The sequence below is a fragment of the Panthera pardus genome, unplaced genomic scaffold (assembly GCF_024362965.1).
Source record: "Panthera pardus isolate Hobbes unplaced genomic scaffold, ASM2436296v1 HiC_scaffold_13, whole genome shotgun sequence".
NCBI lineage: Eukaryota > Metazoa > Chordata > Mammalia > Carnivora > Felidae > Panthera > Panthera pardus.
Genome location: NW_026526688.1, coordinates 171,076,056 through 171,096,365, shown reverse-complemented (window position 1 = coordinate 171,096,365; position 20,310 = coordinate 171,076,056). Strand labels below are relative to the sequence as shown.

Sequence of the window (20,310 nt, the reverse complement as noted above, 5' to 3'; positions counted from 1 at the left end):
AAACTTTTTTTTTTATGGCATGGCATTCAGTCGTAAACAGTAAAAATACAAATATATAGTGTGAGTGCTGTTAATCATCAAGCAGCATATTGGAATATTATTTTTAAAAATCTAGGTTTTAGCCAACCAACGCCCTCAGTCCTTAACTTCACTGCTAAATATATTGGGCATGGCCTTTACAGTCCTCTGTTTATAGTTTTTTCTGGCACTTTTATGGTTCTTTAATTCAAAATAATGTATGCACTATGGAAAACTGACCTCAGGGCCAAGAAACAAAAAAATACACAAAATGGTCTCAGTGACCTCCATGATTAAAAGCAATAAACCACAAATTTAAGAAACACACTGGTTAGGGTGGGTGATGAGAGGGAGTATACAAAAGGTCCATACTCTAGAAACTCTGCCAAACTTCAGAGAAACAAAGAATTGCATAAACAAGCACCTGCCTAGAAAACTCTTGGAAGCTCCCAAGGCCTCTTAGATGGTGGAGTCGGGGGACTAAAGAGTGGAGACACCCTCATTCTCCAGTTCCAAGACCTCTTTCCCCTGTGCCCACTGTCTCGCCTTCAACTCCACTTGAGCTGAAGTTGAAGCTCTTTGACAATTCCATACTCTTTCCATCTTGGGTTTCATGATCCTGTTGTTACTTAGTTCCACTCATGACTACCATCTGCTTTTGTAGATTTTACATGATTGACCTCACTTCTCTATGTCCAACAGCACTGACTGCAACCTATGATCTTGCCCTTCTACATCCCCTCCTCACAATTACATCACTTAGCCCTTGCTTTCCATTCTTCTGTTTATAAAAAACAAAACAAAACAAAACAAAACGAAAAACCCATCGTACTGGGGTGTCTGGATGTCTCAGTCAGTGGAGTGTCCAACTCTTGATTTTGGCTCAGGTCATGATCCCAGGGTCACGGGATTGAGCTCCACATCAGGCTCTGTGATGAGCATGGAGCCTGTGTAAGATTCTCTCTCTCTCTTCCTCTGCCCCTCTCCCCTGCTCATACATGTGCTTTCTCTCCCTCTCTCAAAATAAATAAATAAACAAATAAATAACATCATACATCAATTCAGATACCCTGTTTAGCTAATGTGAAGTATGCCAATTAACTTGTATGTCATATATGCAAGGTATATATATTTTCATGTCTCACTTCTAGGAATTACAAATGACTCTAAAACCCAACAAAATGTTCAAGCTCATTGGTAAGCAAATAAATTTAAATGAAAGAAAAAATATGTAAACCATATCACTTTTAGCCAATGAAATCAGCAGATCTTTTTAGTGAGTAAGAGCTAAAATGTCATTCTTCAGTAAGACAAGTATAAATTGATCAAAACTTTTCTTTAAAGGGTTACCTGGGTGGCTCAGTCGTTGGGTGTCTGACTTCAGCTCAGGTCATGATCTCATGGCTTATGAGTTCGAGTCCCATGTTGGACTCTGTGTTGACAGCTCAGAGCCTGAAGCCTGCTTCAGATTCTGTGTCCCTCTCTCACTCTGCCCCTCCCTCGCTCACGCTGTCTCTCTGTCTCTCTGTCTCTCTCAAGAATAAATAAAAACATTAAAACAAAGTTAAAAAAATAGTTTATAATCTATATGAAAAACCTTGAAAATGTACGTTCTCTTCACGTAGCAATCTGTCATTAGGAATTTATCCTAAAGAAGTAAAAATGAAGTTTACACACAAAGATGTTTATCTCAGAATTCTTTATAATATATTTAGAAACTACCAAAATACTTGACCTTGAAGAAATGATTAAATAAAAATTATATTATATTGTAGTTGTAACTAAAAATTATATTACTTGTACATCACTAAAAATATATTTATAAAGAATTTTACTGTCACAAATAAAGTTTTATGACATGTGAGATTCAAAAATAGATAGTATGGAAATTATGAAAATAGACGGTATGGAAAATCATACATACAGCATGATCTCGACTGATACTATGGAAATAAAAGTTAGACACATGTAACAAAACACTGGTGATGGTTTGTCTCTGGGTAGTAAGAGTACTGAATAGAGGTTATTTTAAATTTCATTTTGAGATACTTCTGTATATTAACATTATACACACATAGATTTATGTTATATATCTTTAACACATATAACTTTGATCATCAGGAAAATTTAAATGATTTTATCAAATAAATCTCTTTGCTTCTAGCCCATTCTCCCCTTTTCAGCCCATCATTAAGTTCTGCCCATTTTTTTCCTTTCCTTTCTCACTGCTTTCACTCAGCACTAACCATGCATGACCTCCCACCTCCACCCCTTGGCTTCCCTCCCTGATAATCATGTTCCCTGCTAACCATCCTGAGAGCGGGAGTAAAAACGGTCTACCTTAAGTGGTTGGGATCATGTTACCCCTAATGAAGGGAATTTGATGTGATCCTTGGTCATCCATAACACTCCAAGCTTTTGATCATGAACTGCAAATCTTTGGTTAACTTCTGACTACAACCCATTGCATAATTTCCCTTTGTTCTGCTCAACCTCAACATAAACACACCCACATGCAAAATTCCCAAGACTACCATTTTACTTTCTGTAACATACCGTTGTTTTCTTTCCTAACTCGTCTCTAGAATCATCTAGAAAGGCTTCTTATCCAATATCTACTTTTCTCCAAACGAGTTTACTACCACATTGTTTCAGCACCCCTTTTTTTAGTATACATTGTGCAATTGTGTTTGTCATTTGCAATCAGACTTGCAAAATGCAAAGAAATTCCTGTTTTAGCATAATATTGCCTAAATAGCAAATGCTTCTAGTGTACATAAACCATAATTCTACTTTTGAAAATGAAAACTTATACACAAAACTTAAGACCATCTCTTATGAAAAATGAGATACACCAGTAGTCAGGTTGTTTGTTTATATCATCTACTTGCACAATAAGATGGTAGTTCCTTATAAAGTATATCTAAGGCATTTAAACAAAGAATTCACAGCTCAATCTCTTTAGCTATTTGGTGAACAACTATGGAGACAGGAAGAATAAAAGTCATATGAATGGCTGTCGTCTCTGAGTAGCAAGAATATGCATGTGGCTGCTACATCCGTCCTCCTACCATATTTATTTCACATGAGTCCCTGACACCTCAGTGCTTTGATAAACACCTCGTTTCTCCAGCTCTGTTTTACAGACAGGGAAACCAAAGAAATGGCCATGGAGTGGCTTAACACAGCATGTTTTTAGAAATGCCAACACTGAGGGGTGCCTGGGTGGCTCAGTCGGTTAAGCATCCGACTTTGTCTCAGGTCACCATCTCACAGTTCGTGGGTTCAAGCCCCGCGTCAGGCTCTGTGCTGACAGCTCAGAGCCTGGAGCCTGCTTCAGATTCTGTGTCTCCCTCTCTCTCTCTCTGTCCCTCCCCTGCTCACACTCTGTCTCCCTCTCTCAAAAATAAATAAATATTAAAAAAAAATTTTTTTAAAGAAATACCAACACTGAAATGGCCAGTTCCTCAATTCTAAGTGAAACAATGGTAAGAACTACATGAGAATCACTTTGACCTTAAGTCTTAATATAAATGATAGTGTCAGCCATGACTCCTAATAGTTACTCGAATGGACAAACTTTTTAATTGAGAAAACACATTACTGTGAAAAACTACTCTTGTGAAGAGAAAGTAGACAAATCCCTCAAACATATAAACACACGATTAACAGTAACATCTTATTAAATATCTTACGAATGGTTGTCAATTAATGCATTTATTGGAAGTAAAATTATAAAACAATAATAATGATAAAAAAATAGAATACCATTAATGGTACTCCAGTTCTCTTTCATAAATGAACAAGGAAAAATTATGATGCAAGAAATCTCCATACCAGACTCCTTATATGCACATACATATGTACCAGCAGAAAAATCAGTTAATAATTGAAATTAGGTTGGCGAATTAAACAACTAAACATAATAGCTCAGGAGGAAACTGATAATTTATCTAAATTTCAAACTGAACTAAAAATTGGTCCCAGTCATTACTTTTCCTTCTACCAATAACTGAATATTAAATGGAATTTAGAAATATTTATTAAAATGAAATCAAAGACAGACTACAAATGGGGTGGATTACAATATATATAATGAAGCATTGATTTCCTTAATATGCAGGAGCCCTTACAAATCCCAATATAACCCAATAAATATTAGCAAATTTATGAACCAGTAGCTCACAGGAAAAAAAAAGTTCTATGGCCAATAAACATAAAAATATGTTTAACTTTATTCAAACTGAACTTTGTTCAATTAAATAGATGGAAATCTAAACAACAAATAGGGATTCGGGTCCATTTTGGATCCCAGAAATGCCAGTATTTCTTTAAGCACTCACTGGAGTGGAAGGGTCCTAAGATTTCAAGAGCGACCAAAAATTATTCTGTGTTTTCTCCCCAAAAGGGAGATATACCATGAGCAACCTTAGGATGGTCAAGACTCATCTGTTAGCTCTTTTATACCATAGTGGGACTTTTATAAAGGACTGGCAGATGGTACTGAATAATACAAAAAAGAAAACAGAATAAATCAGTGTCTTAAGAACTGAGATGTGCCTTGTGGTCTCTACCATCTGATGATGTGAGTGATTTCACCTCTATATCATCTATTTCCTTCCTATCAAAATTCCTGTGTCTAAATTTGATATATAATAAATACACTCACACACACACACACACACACACACACACACACCTTTGCACGTGCCTCAGAGTGTGCACCTTGCCTTGATGACTTGGTACTCTAAAAATTATTTAATGTCTACATCTTTTCTACTACTTAGTGGTACTCTTGATAAAAAAAAAAAAGTGTAATAGGAAAAGAGAGAAAGACAGGGAAAGGGAGAGAGAGGGAGGGAGAATAATTGAGTAACTGAGTACTGGTTGTACTGATTCTACTAATTAGATCTTTGGAAAAATTCCTTTAGAATATTTTATTTCTTCTTCTTCTAGGTGAAGTGGAAATTATTTCTCCATAATAATGTCAGAGATGCTGTGAGGGGAAATATAGACAGCATGAATGAAAATGTTCTGCATTTTCAGGGAAATACATATTATTGAAATATTGCTTGCCTATTATTTTAAATATTAAATATTAATATTTATATTTAAATGGTAATGACCCAAAACTATTATCTACTATACTTAATAAAACATTTTATTAAAATGTTTTACTTTTCTTAAAGGTTTTAGGATAATCTTTGCTAATACCATTCACAAATAACTAGAGGTTAGCTATATTTTCATTTTCAAGGATGCTAACTGAAAGTTTCATAATGAGGATTGCTCCATACCTTTCTTCTTGTAAAACCAGTGGCCACTCTTTGACTGAAGAATTAGAATAACAATGTATGTATTTTTTTTTTTACCCCTGAGAAATGTTTGTTAGTCACATAAACAGCAGCCACACTATGTGCCTTGGAGCTGTAAACTTGAACATGCTATCCCCATGGAGCCTCAGGTAACAGGACTTAATATTAGCTCTTCTGTGGAGTTCAGAGAAAGGCATTTCTATCCCCACCACCAGAGGAGAACTTGAGGTACTATTAAACTTAAATTATAACTTTTTAGTGATACCATTTGCATAATTTATGGTACTCCCATCCTGAGCTTGTTTCAAATTTATTCAGAAAAATACATTTCCTGCCTTCGTTTTTATATCATCACTATGATATGGATGGATGATCAAATAAGTAAGGTATGCCATCTTTCTGAGAAAGAAAGGTCTCTTGTTTGGAAGTCACATCTAGGGCGGCCACACCTCAGTAGGAAATGTGTCTCACTCAGCACCTGGTAGCAAACGCAAGTGAGGCTCATCCCAGGAGCACATGCGGGTAAGGTCATGGATGATTGGCAAAGAAGTACAAGCTAATGGAAACACGACTCCAAGCTCTGTAGCTACTTTACATGGCGCTGGCCCAGCATAGGCCCATCTGACCCAAAGACAACAATAACAAAGTGAGACCAGCCAACCTTTACTGAGCATCGGCCATGTACCAACTCTGAGCTAAGTACTTCTTCACATGTAGCTCATCTCATCCTCTCAACAACACTAAGCAGCAATAACTATCGTTATGCTTATTTTACGCATGTGGAACCTGAAGCTTACAGAACTGAAATAAGTTGCCCCAAATCTCACGGCCACTAACTGGGAGAGACAGAATTCACAACCAGGCAGCTAGACTCCAGAGCTCGTGTTTTGACCCCAGAACTATGATGCCAAACAGACCCCACCAGCGGAAAGGTCAGTGCTTCATCAATCGTGCTGTGTACTTGCCTCATGGATTCAGCTGCCTTGTCACTCTGTCCCCAGAGGGGAAGTCCGAGCACACTGGCTCAGCTTCAGCATTGGTCACTCACACTTACAAACTAACTGTCTAGTGGGATGAAGAATGAAGACAATAGCTAGAATGAAGTAAACAGGAGTGCCTGGATGGCTCAGATGGTTAAGCATCAAGACTCTTGATTTCGGTTCAGGTCATGATCTCACTGTTCATAGAACTGAGCCCCTAGTCAGGCTCTGTGCTGTCAGTGGGGAGCCTACTTGGGATTCTTTCTCTCCCTCCCTCTCTCTCTCTCTGCCCCACCCCCATGCACGCTCCTCTCTCTCTCTCTCAAAATAAACAAACTTAAAAAAAAAAAAGAAAGAAAGAAAGAATGCAGTAAACAACCTAACCTCCCAGTTTAAAAAAGAGCTAATGAAACCTGAAACAGCCTAAGGGAAGAATGGAGTTCAGTAAGAGTAAAGAGTCAAATGGAAGTAAAAGAAATGGAGAACAGAAAAACAATAAAGAAAATGAATGAAACCAAAAGTTGGTTCTAATAAAGAAAATGAATGAAACCAAAAGTTGGTTCTTTGAAAAGATTGGCAACATTGACAAACCTGTAGTTAGAATGGCCAAGAAAATTAAAAAAAGACTCAACTTAGCAAACTCAGAAATAAAAGAGGGGACATCACTACAGGCACACCTCGGAGATACCGTGGGCTCAGTCGGTTGAGCGACTCAGTCGGTACTGAGTGGCTCAGTCGGTTGAGCGACTGACTTCGGCTCAGGTCACGATCTCACGGTTTGTGAGTTCGAGCCCTGCGTCGGGCTCTGTGCTGCCAGCTCAGAGCCTGGAGCCTGCTTCTGATTCTGTGTTTCCCTCTCTCTCTGACCCTCCCCCACTCATGCTCTGTCTCTCTCTGCCTCAGAAATAAATAAACATTAAAAAAAATTTTTTTTTAATAAAAATAAAAAAAATTAAAAAAACAATTTATGTACCTTAATTAAGAAATACTTTATTGCTAAAACATGCTAACCGTGATCTGAGTTATCATCGAGCCAAATCTTTTTGCAGGAGGAGGGTCTTGCCTCAATGTTGATGCCCACTGACTGATCAGGGTGGTGGTTGCTGAAGGCTGGGGTGGCTCTGGCAATTTCTTAAAATAAGACAACAATGAAGTTTGACAGATCGATTGCCTCTTCCTTTCTCAAGAACACCCAGAGGCCACTGTAGTATTATTTATTGGCCTAATTTCAATATAGTGTCTCAGGAAAAAGGGAGGTCCAAGGAGAGGGAGAGAGATGGGGGAATGGCCAGTCAGTGAAGCGGTCAGAATGTACACAAAACTTATTGATAAAGTTTGCCATCTTATATGGGTGTGCTTCATAATGCCCCCAAACAATTATAATAGTAATACCAATGATCACCAATAACAGATCACCATAACAAATATAATGAGAAAGTTTGAAATATTGTGAGAATTACCAAAATGTGACACAAAGAGAGTGAAATGAGCAAATGCTGTTGGAAAAACGGTGTTGACAAAACTCCTACAACTCAATAAAAAGACAAACAACCCAGTTAAAAAACAGGCAAAGGATCTGAACTAAACATTTCTTCAAAGAAGGTATACAAATGGCCAAAAAAAAAAAAAAAATCACATGAAAAACATTCAACATAATTAGCCATCAGGGAAATGCAAATTAAAACCACAAGGCTATACCACTTCACACCCACTAGGAAGGCTATAATAAAAAAAAAAAAAAAAGGTAACAAGGGTTGACATGCATATGAAAAAATTGGAACCCTCATATACTGCTGGTGGGAAAGTAAAATGGTGCAGCCACTTTAGAAAACCGTCTGGCAGTTCCTCGGGTTGAACACAGACTTACCATACGACCCAGCAATTCTACTCCTAACTATATGCCCGAGAGAAATGAATACTTAGGACCACACAAAAATTTGCACATAAATAATCATAGCAGTATTATAATAGCCCAAGTAGAGACAACACAGATATCATCAACTGATGAATAAATAAATAAATAGATAAATAAAATGTGGCATATTCAGGGCACCTGGGTGGTTTAGTCAATTAAGCATCCAACTCTTGGTTTCTTTTTTTTTTTTTTTTTTTTTTATTTTATTTTTGGGACAGAGAGAGACAGAGCATGAACGGGGGAGGGGCAGAGAGAGAGGGAGACACAGAATCGGAAACAGGCTCCAGGCTCCGAGCCATCAGCCCAGAGCCTGACGCGGGGCTCGAACTCACGGACCGCGAGATCGTGACCTGGCTGAAGTCAGACGCTTAACCGACTGCGCCACCCAGGCGCCCCTTTTCTTTTTTTTTTTTTTTTTTTTTTTGCAACTCTTGGTTTCGACTCAGGTCATGATCTCATGGTTCAGGAGCTTGAGTCCCGTGTCAGGCTCCATGCTGACAATGTGGAGCCTGCTTGGGATTCTCTCTCTCTCTCTCTCTCTCTCTCTCTCTCTCTCTCTCTCAATCTCAATAAATACATAAATACATAAACATTTTTAAATACTATTAAAAATGTACTCAGCACTACTTTAGTGCTGAATACTGTTCTGTAGTATGAATGTACTACATATATTCATGTGGTATATTCATACTACAGAACAATATTCAGCACTAAAAAGGAATGAAGTATTAATACTTTCTATAACATGGATGAATCTTGAAAACATTAAGTAGGTGAAAGAAGTCAGTCACAAAAGACCACATTTTGTATTGATTCCATTTATATGAAATGTTCATAATGGGCAAATCTATAAAGACAGAAAGTAGATTAGTGGTTGTATAGGGCTGGCAATGGGGGGTGGCAGGTGGGAAAGAAATGGAAGTGACTGGTAATGGGTACAGAGGATTTTTTTAGGGAGGTGATGAAAATGTTCTGTAACTGATTATAATGATGGTTATACAACTCTGTGAACATACTAAAAACTCAGTGGTGTGTATACTTTAAATAGGTGAATTGTACTATGTGAATTATATCCCAAATAAAGCTATTATATCTATCTCTATCTCTATCTCTATCTCTATCTCTATCTCTATCTCTATCTCTATCTCTATATCTCTATCTCTATAGTGTGTGTGTGTGTGTGTGTGTGTGTCCAGTATGTCAGAGTGGAAGTCAGCAAAGGCTGACACTCACCATGCCCACTTCATAAGGATAGATTTCAAAGGCTTACCCCAGATTTCTCCCATTCCAATCATCATGCCCAAGTGGCAAAAGCTGGGTATGCAGCTGTGGTAGCTGTGATGTTCATGTTACATGTTACCCCTAATTTCATTTCAGACTAGAACTGTATAGGTAAAATCTCACCACAGAGAAACATTACAGAGAAGGTCAGGGCAATATTTTATGTCCTGGTGGATGGCTTAGTACTCCAGCTTCTTATTCACAGTGAATCGCTTTCCAAGAAAATGCTCTCTGGTCCCCACTCAATCAGCACTCCCCCTGTGACAAAAGTCCCCGATGGTGTCTGTGTGTACACACGCATGTGCATACATGCTTTGCTGGAGATGGGAGTCTGTGGGCCAGAGCACTGCTAAACTGAGCGATGTGTAAGTAACCTCCCTTTCCAGCCCCAGCAAATGATGATTTTCCTTCCCCTTGTATCTTCCTCCTGAATCATCTTCATTCCAGTCAACTTGGCTTTCCAACATCTCAGAATGGTTTAGCAGAAAGAAAACAAGCTTTAGAATCTGGTAGGCAAGAGCCCAAAAACTAACCTTATTCCTTTCCACTTAGTAACCTTGGGCAAGCCTCAGATGTCAAGTTTGTAAAATGCATATCACACAGTATCCAAACCGTTAAAAAATATTTCTAGAGTTTCCACTATGTGTTGGGTACTGAGAATACACACCTGAGTAAGACACAGACTCTTAGGTAAAAAAATTCATGGTCTAGTAGGAGACATAGAAATATACACAAATAATTATTACAATGCAGTGCGATAAATGCCATGATAGATAGTATCATAAAGGAGGGAGGGATTGATTCTCTTAACAGTGGAAAAGAAGGAAGAAGGCTTCATGGCGTGGCTGTGAGACTTTGCTAAGACAATGTGTCCACAGAACCCTTGGCGCGTAGCAAGTGCTCAGAGAGTGTGAAGTTCTTGCCCCACCAAGGGCCCTAGGAATTCAGAAGAAGAAAAAAATAAGTTTGGGCAAGGGAGGTAAGAACCTGGAAAGGACTGTTCACTGCTCTGGTCAGAGTTATTATTAAGAGCTAATTCAACTAAAGAAAACTGGGCATCACTTTTTTTATTTCTTCCTGCCCATAAATATACTAACTAGAAAGATATAAATGCAGATGTCCTGGGTTTAATATTGTGTATTTTAACCTATAATTCTAACTTTGCCAAATTAGAATGTCAAGTAAAATGGCCCCCCCAAAAATTCTTAACTCTTTCTTCAGCCAATACATATGCATTTACTGACCACCCCCCTCCCCATTATGTGGCACCAGGCAACAGAGACATAAAATTACTTATGACAAGCTTAGAAATGACTAGGGCAGATAAAACAAGACTTTAATAATTGTAACACAGGGCAGAACAACGTGTTGTTTTTATTCCCTCACAATAATTGCTCAGGAGGTTTACTTGCTCTTGAAACAAAGCAGGGAGTTAATATTGATAATAATGGTTCCTTCCTGATCAGACCTGTACCTCTATTCTAATTTTGGGAAATAGATATTTGGAAATGGGCTTCCCCTTGGTGATAAAAAAGATATGATGAAGTTTCTCAGTAGAGACAAGTCAAGTACTCAATGTTCTCAGAGCAAAATCTTGCTGAAATGATAAAACCTCCACTGGTTATCAAGAGGCTTAGCTGTGCAGATAAACAACCTTGAGAGTCAATAAATCTACGGTAGTACAAGGCACGTGGTGCGTGTAACTCAACTTTGGAGTCTGTGGCATATGATGTGGGGATTCCTAAACCAGAGATCAACGCAGCACCTGCACTAAGGATATAGCAGATCCCTACTTTCTCCTGCCCATCCACCTTCCCGTGTTCCCTGGTAAAGACCCCTCCACCTCCCATAAATCAGAGATAGGTCCATGCAGGTAAATCACAGTCCATCTGGGGATGAGAAAGCTGTGGGGTTTTCCTTAGGAATGAAAGTTGTAAGAACAATGTAAGCCTGAAGTTGCCAAAATAAAACCAACGCAGAGGACAACAGGCTGGGAGACAGAAAGAGAAAAACAATCCTGATGACCTGTTTTGACTCCTTTGATCCAGCCATGTGTCACCCTTTGGAATTCCCAGTTATGTAAATATATATGTATACATGTAACTTCATGTATAGAATTAAATTTGATAGATTTGTTTGTTGATTGATTCCTTAAGCTACTTGGGATTGGAATTCTGACACTTACAACCAAAAGAGTCCTAATTAGAAAGGGTCTCACTGCACTGCTCTTCCTCAGTGTATATTATTATGGGGGTGGGGGTAACCAAGAAGGTCACAGAGTAATCACACCTGACCCATCCCCTCTTTCCATTCCTTTTTCCAGTTCAGCAAACGTACTCTCCAGGTGCCAGAGAAAGCCACCATCTTCCCTCCTTAATTCCTTCAGTAAAATTTTACTCTATGCCTCTTCACCCTTATTGAAAGGGCATTTCATCATTTTTGGTATAATGGAAGAATGGTGTGAATCTAACGTATCTTTGAAGAGAAGTGCTAGAATTCAAACAGAAAATCAACAAAGGACATTCCGATGAAAGAGGGCTCCTCCTAGAAGTTTCTTATGTTTAACTTCTGAAAAGTGGTCAGATCTCTCTCTGTGTAGTAGAATCTTACAAAAAATTCTCTCATTCATGGAGAGAGCCTTTTTGCAATGATTACAACCGAATGCCATGAAGTGCAGCCCCCAATAAAAGGCCTGTCTATCCTACATCTGTGTCTGCTGTCCTGAGCAGTGTTAACTAGGATTGCTCAAAGAATTCAGAAACAATTGATCATCCGTATTTTTCTCTTTCCTTTTATTTTATCTGCCTTCTCCTACTTCCCTCTTAGAAAAAGAGTGTAGATTAAGAATAAAGAACAAAACCTACCGGGAGGCAACTTTTACAGGAAGCCATGGAAAATCCGTTAAGAGAATTTTTGACCAGGGCTGACCCAGATCAGTGCCTGTGAGGGCTAAGCAGTGGCTCATCCATAAATCTGTTTATGTACAGTGCAAAGCAGGGCTACCAGCAGGAAGGATGGCTTCCAAACCATCATTCAGTCTAAACTATTATATACCAACCCTGCTTGTGGAACTAAAACAAATTAAAAACAAAGAAACAACAACAACAAACCAGCCATCACAACAACTAGAATTTTTGTAGGGTCCTGGGCCTTGGTAGTTTTTAAAGCTCCTCCAGGTAATTCTAGTATGTAGCCAAGGTCAAATTCCATTAATTTATACAGACATCCAGACAAAATCTTTCTCCAACCATTGCAATGTTCTGGGTTGTTTTGGCTGTAACCAAAATGGCTACCAACAAAGCCTAGGGTATTCTCATTCTTTCTCTTCCACAGATGATTAGGTTATCAGTTACAAAGCCTTTACAGAGTATCAGCCTGAACTAAGCACCTTACATACATCATCTCTAAGCTTTACAACCATCCTGGACAATGGTCCTCAGTAAATACTTGTTGAATGAATATATAAATAAGCAAGGACAATGGCAGTGCAAAACTCAGGGGGAAAGGCTACCTCACCTGGACTCATCTCTGTTCCAGATAGTTGCCCTTTCTCCAGCACCCCCATCTCTGAGGTTCCCACAATCTCACTGATGGATAGGACCCTCTACACACATCTTGACCCCATGGCAATCTAATCTGGTTTTCCTATAGCTCCAAGAGTTAAAAAATAATTATTTTTAAACTGAGTCTAACCCAGGACATGTTTTTGTTTAGTTCTAAAGAAAATGCCCATTTGTCAGGAGGGTGTATTGAGGTAAGTTAAGATTCAACAATTTTTTTAGTGCTCCTATACTAAAACTAATCTGAGGGTAAAGGTAAACTCCAGCATTTACTAAATGATGTGGCTTTGTTCAAGGCCCTGAGCGCTCAGTGCCTCAGTTTCCCCATTTGTAAAAGGTGTTAATGATCCCTAGCCAGTAGAGCCTTTATAAGATTGTAAGCACCTGGTACAATGACTGACGCATAGTAAGTACCCAAATAGTATGACTTGAGAAGCCATCGTAGACCAAAGAGTGTTGTTGAAGAAGTGCTGTCTTTAATAGCTGACACAGCTCACCAAACACTGTGTGGTTGGCAGTGTGGGCCAGTGGGAAGAACTGGGAACAGTGGAGGTAGAAAATCTGGATGTCAGCTCCTTCACTAACCGGGTGTATGATCTTGGCCTCCCTATTTCAGCTTTCTCACATACAAAACGGGCATATTTTACAACTCAAAAATTTTCTATAAAAGGTAAACAAAATTCATTAAGTATTTTAAGAAGTATACAAATGGGGGCAACTGAGTGGCTCAGGTTTAAGCATCCGATTCTTGATTTCAGCTCAGGTCGTGATCTCACGGTTCATGAGATGGAGTCCTATGTTGGGCTCTGCACAGACAGTGTGGAACCTGCGAGGGATTCTCTTTCTCCCTCTCTGCTCCTCCCCCCACCCAAATAAATAATAAATATTTTTTTTTAATTTTTTTTTTGACGTTTATTTATTTTTGAGACAGAGAGAGACAGAGCATGAACAGGGGAGGAGCAGAGAGAGAGGGAGACACAGAATTTGAAACAGGCTCCAGGCTCTGAGCTGTCAGCACAGAGCCCAACGTGGGGCTCGAACTCACGGACCGTGAGATCATGACCTGAGCCAAAGTCGGACGCTCAACCGACCAAGCCACCCAGGCGCCCCAAAATAATAAATATTTTAAAAACACAAATGTTTAAAAAGAAAAAAAAGGAAGTATACAAATCTAAGATATTCTTCCTGTGCTTGTTCATAAATTTAAAAAGAATCAAATCTTTGATGACTGTTCTCAAGCATCCCATAAGAAAGGGGCTGTCATTACCTGTGCAAATAATAAAGCAAAAAATCTTTGCATGTACTGACTGCTGTTTCTAAAAGTGACTTAGAATTTCGACTGAGACACTATCCAGATGCTTCCTTGTCTTCCATTGGGCAAGGGTGCCTTGCTGAAATGACCTGACTGCACCAAAGAGCCCAGAATATTAATGCAAATTTAAAAACATAACCCCTTTCATCCACCACCATAAAGAAATTTAAAGGTCATATGCCTCCTTTTGTTATTCTAAGGGAAGGACATTCTGAGCAAGTCTCCAGTAACTTTTGAAGTTAGAATGGAATATTTGTGAATGCACATATTTGTAGGCTGGGAAGTTGAGGTAGGTAGTAGTGAGAAGGAAATTTAGAAACTTATTCATCTCTAAGATATTCAGTTGAGTCGGACTTTGACACCCATGGGATCAGCACCCAGAGCTTTGTGTGAGTTAGAATTTGAAGCTCTTCTAACCCCATTGTGAAAGACACGACCTTTGTCTCCCAGGAAATTTCGCAGCAAGTCTGACTTGAAACTTATACCTACCTTTCTTACTGAATATTTCTTTACCCATAAATATTAAAACCTGATCTTAAAAAAGAACTCTCAAAACTTGCTATATATAGATGTTAGAATACCATGTGCATCTGAAAATAAAAACTATTCATAAGCAAAAATAATGATTCATAAGCAAAGGTTCAGTGAATGAAAACTACATAAGGGAGCCCGTTTTCATAATGAAACCAACTTCGAGGAGAAAGAGAGAGAAAATGGCCTGAGCGAAGTCAGGTCAACGGCCAGCTTTCCTGCACTGCTGCATGAAAGTAAAGTCTTCGGGGCGCCTGGGTGGCTCAGTCGGTTGAGCGTCCGACTTCAGCTCAGGTCATGATCTCACAGTCCGTGAGTTCGAGCCCCGCGTCGGGCTCTGTGCTGACAGCTCAGAGCCTGGAGCCTGTTTCAGATTCTGTGTCTCCGTCTCTCTCTGCCCCTCCCCTGCTCACGCTCTCGCTCTCTGTCTCAAAAATAAAAAATAAACGCTAAAAAAAAAAAAAAGAAGGTGAAGTCTTCGATAACGAAGTGGCCTCTGGCATGGTCTTTGCCAGGACCAGATTGCCCCTGGTGTAATCAACAGCTTGCGTGTTTAGGTCGGATCAACTGTTAAGTCATGAAACTTTTCTCAAGCTCAGTTTCCTCATCTGTAAAAAAGTGGCAGTCGCCTCCCAGGGGGATGGAGTCAGTTAAGTAAACACCCTACACAGAGCACTTACTTAGTAAATATACTCCCAGAAACAGACTTTTCTCTCTCCACCCCTCCGGGTGATAACACTTCCAACCACACCCTTTCTGAGATCACTTAACTTTAAAGCACTGGCACACACAGGGAATGATTTTCAGCCCATATAGCCACGTTTTTCAATCCCCCAAACATATTAAATGGTGGTCTATTCTTACAAAGGAACACTAGGCAGCAATGAAGGAATAAATTCCAGCTACATGACACAATGTGGACAAATGCCACAGACACAATATTGAATGAAAGATACCAGGTACAAAAAAGCACATATGGTTTCATTTTTATGTTCAAGAACAGCCAAAGCTACTTATTTTACAAATACTGCTTCCATGGTAGGACAAATCAAAATAATGATCATCTTGAGCCACGGGGTGACAGAGAGGAGAAGCACAAAGGAAACTTCTGGACACTGAAAATGTTCTGTACCTTGATCTGAGTGGTTGTTACACAGGTGCATACGTATGTAAAAATTCATCAAGCTGTACACTTAAGAGTTGTGCACTTTACTGCCTTTGTTACACCTCAATAATGTTTCAAATAATATTTTAAATATTTTTAAATTATTGTAATTATTAAATATTATTATTAAATTATTTTAATTAAAAATAATGTTTAAAATAATATTTTTAACAGATTTCATTTTTTAAATAATCTCTACTGCCAACATGGGGCTCACACCCACAATCCCAAGATCAAGAGTTTGCACACTCCACCAACTGAGCCAGCCAAGGTGCCCTTAAAATAATATTTTTTTCAAAGCATTTATTGGACTTAGTCTTATTACATGGAAGTTTCTCTCTTGTGCATTCTTCCAGGCTCTTTTTACATTTACATATATATGTACATGATAAATGTGTTCATTGGTACCTCATAATTGTAGAAATAAAGAATTACTCATATATGAAATTTTCCAAATAACTGAATGTATCCACTTAAGTAAGCAAAGGTTACTTAAGTAAGGAAACCATTACTTTCTTCGATGAAAATCTTTATGAAATGATTTACAGTCTTCACTATCATTTTAAACAGACAATATTGAGTACATTCCTCTTGGTGAACCAAGGTTATCCTTAGAAACTTATATCGTCAAGCTGGGCTGAGACTGAGCTATAACTTCAGGAGCTATTGCTTCTATACTGATGACGGTAGCTTTTGCCCCTTCTCTGTTATCTGTGGCTACTGCTTTCTGTCACCTGCCTGTCTCTGAGGATCCCGGTCCTTCTCATTTGCTTTCTCCCATGCATTTATTTGTAGGGTTGGTGCCTATCTTTTGCATGCCTAGTATGTACTAAGCACTGGAGATAATTGTAGCAAAGAAGACACTCATTATCCATGACCTAAGGGGATCCAGATTTTAGCAGAGGAGTCAAGTATAAAATAAGTGTGGGGCGCCTGGGTGGCTCAGTCAGTGAAGCATCCGACTGCAGCTCAGGTCATGATCTCACAGTTCGTGGGTTCAAGCCCTGAGTAGGGCTCTGTGCTGATAGCTTGGAGCCTGGAGCCTGCTTTGGATTCTGTGTCTCCCTCTCTCTCTGCCCCTCCCCCGCTTACACTCCATCTTTCTCTCTCTCAAAATAAATTTTAAAAAATAATTTAAAAAAAACAGTATAAGACAAATGTGATGACTATCATAAAGGGGTAAGCATAGGACCTAATTCAGGAGGTCACTTCAAAGAAGTGCCATTTAAGCAATGAGAAATGAAAACCAAGTCCAGAGTGAGACCTTAGTATTTGCTGAATGAGAATGAATGCATGAGTGATCATTAGCCAACAGAGTTCTGAATTATCGAAAGATGCCTAAATCAAGAGTCAACAGGCATTCAGTGAGGCCCTGATGAACTTAATGACATGAATTTTGGTGGCGATGAGGACTATATTCTGCTTTAAGACACTGAGTTACTTGACAAATGAAGAATTTTTACTCATTGTTCAGCTAACTATATGTATTCAGTTTTCATTTCATGCTACCAACACAAAACAAGCCCCAAATAGCCCAAATCTTTACGATGATTCCTCTATCTTGCCTGCATAGTTCTGACCCCTAGCTCCTATGAATGTGACTTTCCTGGTATAGTTACCCAAAATTATCTGCAAAGGTAGCTGTCACCCACCCACGCTTCTGTGTGACAACTCTGTCCAAGCAAGCCAAAGCAGCCCCAACTTCTCGGACAGTACTGAATGTTGCAAACTGCCACCTAATTTGGGGCCTATTATTGTCCCTGAAGCGTTCACCTTCATGACATATACAAATCAAGAACTTGCATTCGAAGGAAAAAAGGAACAGACGACAACAACCTTTGTGGAGAGACTATCCAATTATCTGCCTTTTAAAGCAAACCTGATATAGAAACATTATTATCATATCACATAGCAGCAAAGTTTAAAATGACAGAGCTAGGAGTCAATGTATTCAGGACTTAATCTGACCTATGAGTTGGCCCATCAACAAACTATCATGTAAGGGAGAGCAAGAGGTACAAACATAGCCTTTGGTGATCATAGCTTCTTACAATTCCGTGTAGATCTTTGGGACTCAATATCTGAAAAAGCTAAACAAAGGAGCTACACTGAATAAGGATTTTCCCAATGACATAAAGGGAAACAAGGAATGACAAGCATCTGGAAAGGGTGTATTTTTAGACTTCTTCCCCAGAGTCTTTCTGTTCATCTGTTAAGATTTCACACATAAAACTTCATCCCTCTAGTTCAGCTACAGTAGAATTAACACATGAGCTCCTCCACTGGTTAAACTCTAGTTTGGATTTATGTGGCATCATACATGGTCAAAAGTTTCACAGACTATTCATCATCTAAGTGCAACCAAGGGACAGACAAGTAGAGAGCAAGCATTCTTCCCTCTCTTTCGAAATCTTCAGAGTGGCAAGAAAAAGTTAATCCGCTTGTCAAAAGTCACATAAACTTTCAGTAGTCAGGGTAGTGAAACTGCTGGCTGTTAAACCTGATTTTCTGACACGCATATACAAATAACCAAATCTGCTATCCTTCAGGTGAATGCGATGTCTTTTGACCTCCACGGCTGTTACTTTCAGTCCTATTTGCCTAAATACACAAAGCCACAGTGAAGTTTTCCCCATGAAGGAGGTTTCCTCTAGTTTTGAAACAATCGTTTCTTCCAGCCATTTTGCAATGGACTGGGAACCTGTCAGGAGAAAGACTCTTGGCTCCTTACTATCAGTGTCACGAGGCAAATCATGTTTTTCCAAAAGCAATGGCCTCTTAACTTCAGTACTGTCTTCATACCACTAAAAGGGCAAACAGGCCAAAGATCCCGTGTTTATTATAGTGAATACATTACACTGCGATTCCTTTCCCTGAGAACTCGAGCATTACAGAAATCTTCTGAAGCTATTCTTTTCCTACATTTTTCCTATTTATTGTTTGGGTTTTAGCCACTATTAACATGTCCCCAGGTATCTGCAATTGTTATTAAATTTGATCAAATGTAAACATTTGGCTAAGGCTCTAGTTTTATCATATAAACTCGTATTTTTTTTACCAAAAAAAAAAAAAATTGATCAAATGTAAATATTTGGTTAAGGCTCTAGTTTTATCATATATACTCATATTTTTTTACCAAAAAAAAAGCTAGAATATAAATACTTAGTGTTTCCAAGAAGTATTCAGTCATTAGTTCTCCAAAATTAATCTATGAACTGCATATAGTCATTCCTAGAATGTTCTAAAAACACAGATTCGAGGATAAGAAGCAGTCTTTCAAGCTGACCTTTAATTTGCTATCTTGTCCAAACTTAACAGAAAAGGTAAGGAGGAAAGAAAGCTTCAAAGTATTTTCATGAAACCAGAACCACCATTTAGCAAAAGCTTTTAATGGCATGAGTCACGGGGCACACCGAAGTGCAAATCACAAGGTTACACGTCGCCTCCTAGAAACACCACACCTGGTTCCAAATTCTTTACTAAAGCAAATGCTCACTAACATCTCATTCAGATCACTGGAAAACCTCAAGCACAGGAAGATTTTACCTCACTCTCCATGACATTTAAGTCCCTCTGGTAAAACCGAAAACACCATTTGACTGAAAGTGAAGATTACAATTATCCGGGGACTCCGAGATACAGTTTGCAAAGAAATTATTTTTGCCCCTTCCTCCCCTCCCCGTTCCTGCCCGTTCAGCCGAAGGCAAACCAAATTGTATATAATCTGAAAATTTAGATATTTATAAATAACAAAGTATGAAACAAGTACCTGCCAAACACCTGGAGCTCTCTTTCCTCTGCTTGCTCTCTCCTCCCACACTCTGGCAACGGAATGCCCTTCAAAACCATGGCTCAGTGCTTTTGGTAAATGTTTTACGAGACACTAAACAGCCTTGTGTCCCACCCTCAGAGCAAACACCATTGAGAGAACACAATATAATGGTTGCAAAGATATCGTGTGATGTACAATGATGCAAATGAATAGGCAGGCTCTATTTCTACACTTCCCCTTAAGGGGGAAAAAAAAAATTCCAAACCTGTGAGGGGTGGGGGTAGGCCGGCAGGAAGGGCTTGCAGAAATAAACCTTGACACTAGAAGCATTACAAGTTGTGTGTGCGTGTACGTGTGTGTGTTAAAACGGCATTACGATACTGCGCTCATTGTTCTCATCTCCGAGCAAGTCTTGGCTTGCTAACCTGAAAAAGCGTCCAAGGCAAGAGCTAATAAAGGGT

General features: G+C 39.0%; 1 protein-coding gene across 7 annotated transcripts in view; it reads right to left on the bottom strand.

Annotated features, from left to right (window-relative positions):
- The window catches only part of RBM47 (RNA binding motif protein 47), a 161,610-nt gene that overhangs the window by 54,163 nt on the left and 87,137 nt on the right, over window positions 1-20,310 (bottom strand). For 2 of the 7 annotated variants that reach the window (XM_019413595.2, XM_019413603.2), the window contains exon 1: window positions 19,847-19,940. The exons of 4 other annotated variants lie outside the window; for them this stretch is intronic. In XM_019413595.2, the coding sequence (XP_019269140.2) occupies window positions 19,847-19,926 (80 nt within the window). In that variant the 5' untranslated portion in view covers window positions 19,927-19,940. Of the gene's footprint in view, window positions 1-19,846; window positions 19,957-20,310 lie in introns of those variants that run through there. One more of the 7 variants, XM_019413612.2, reaches the window with a different exon arrangement.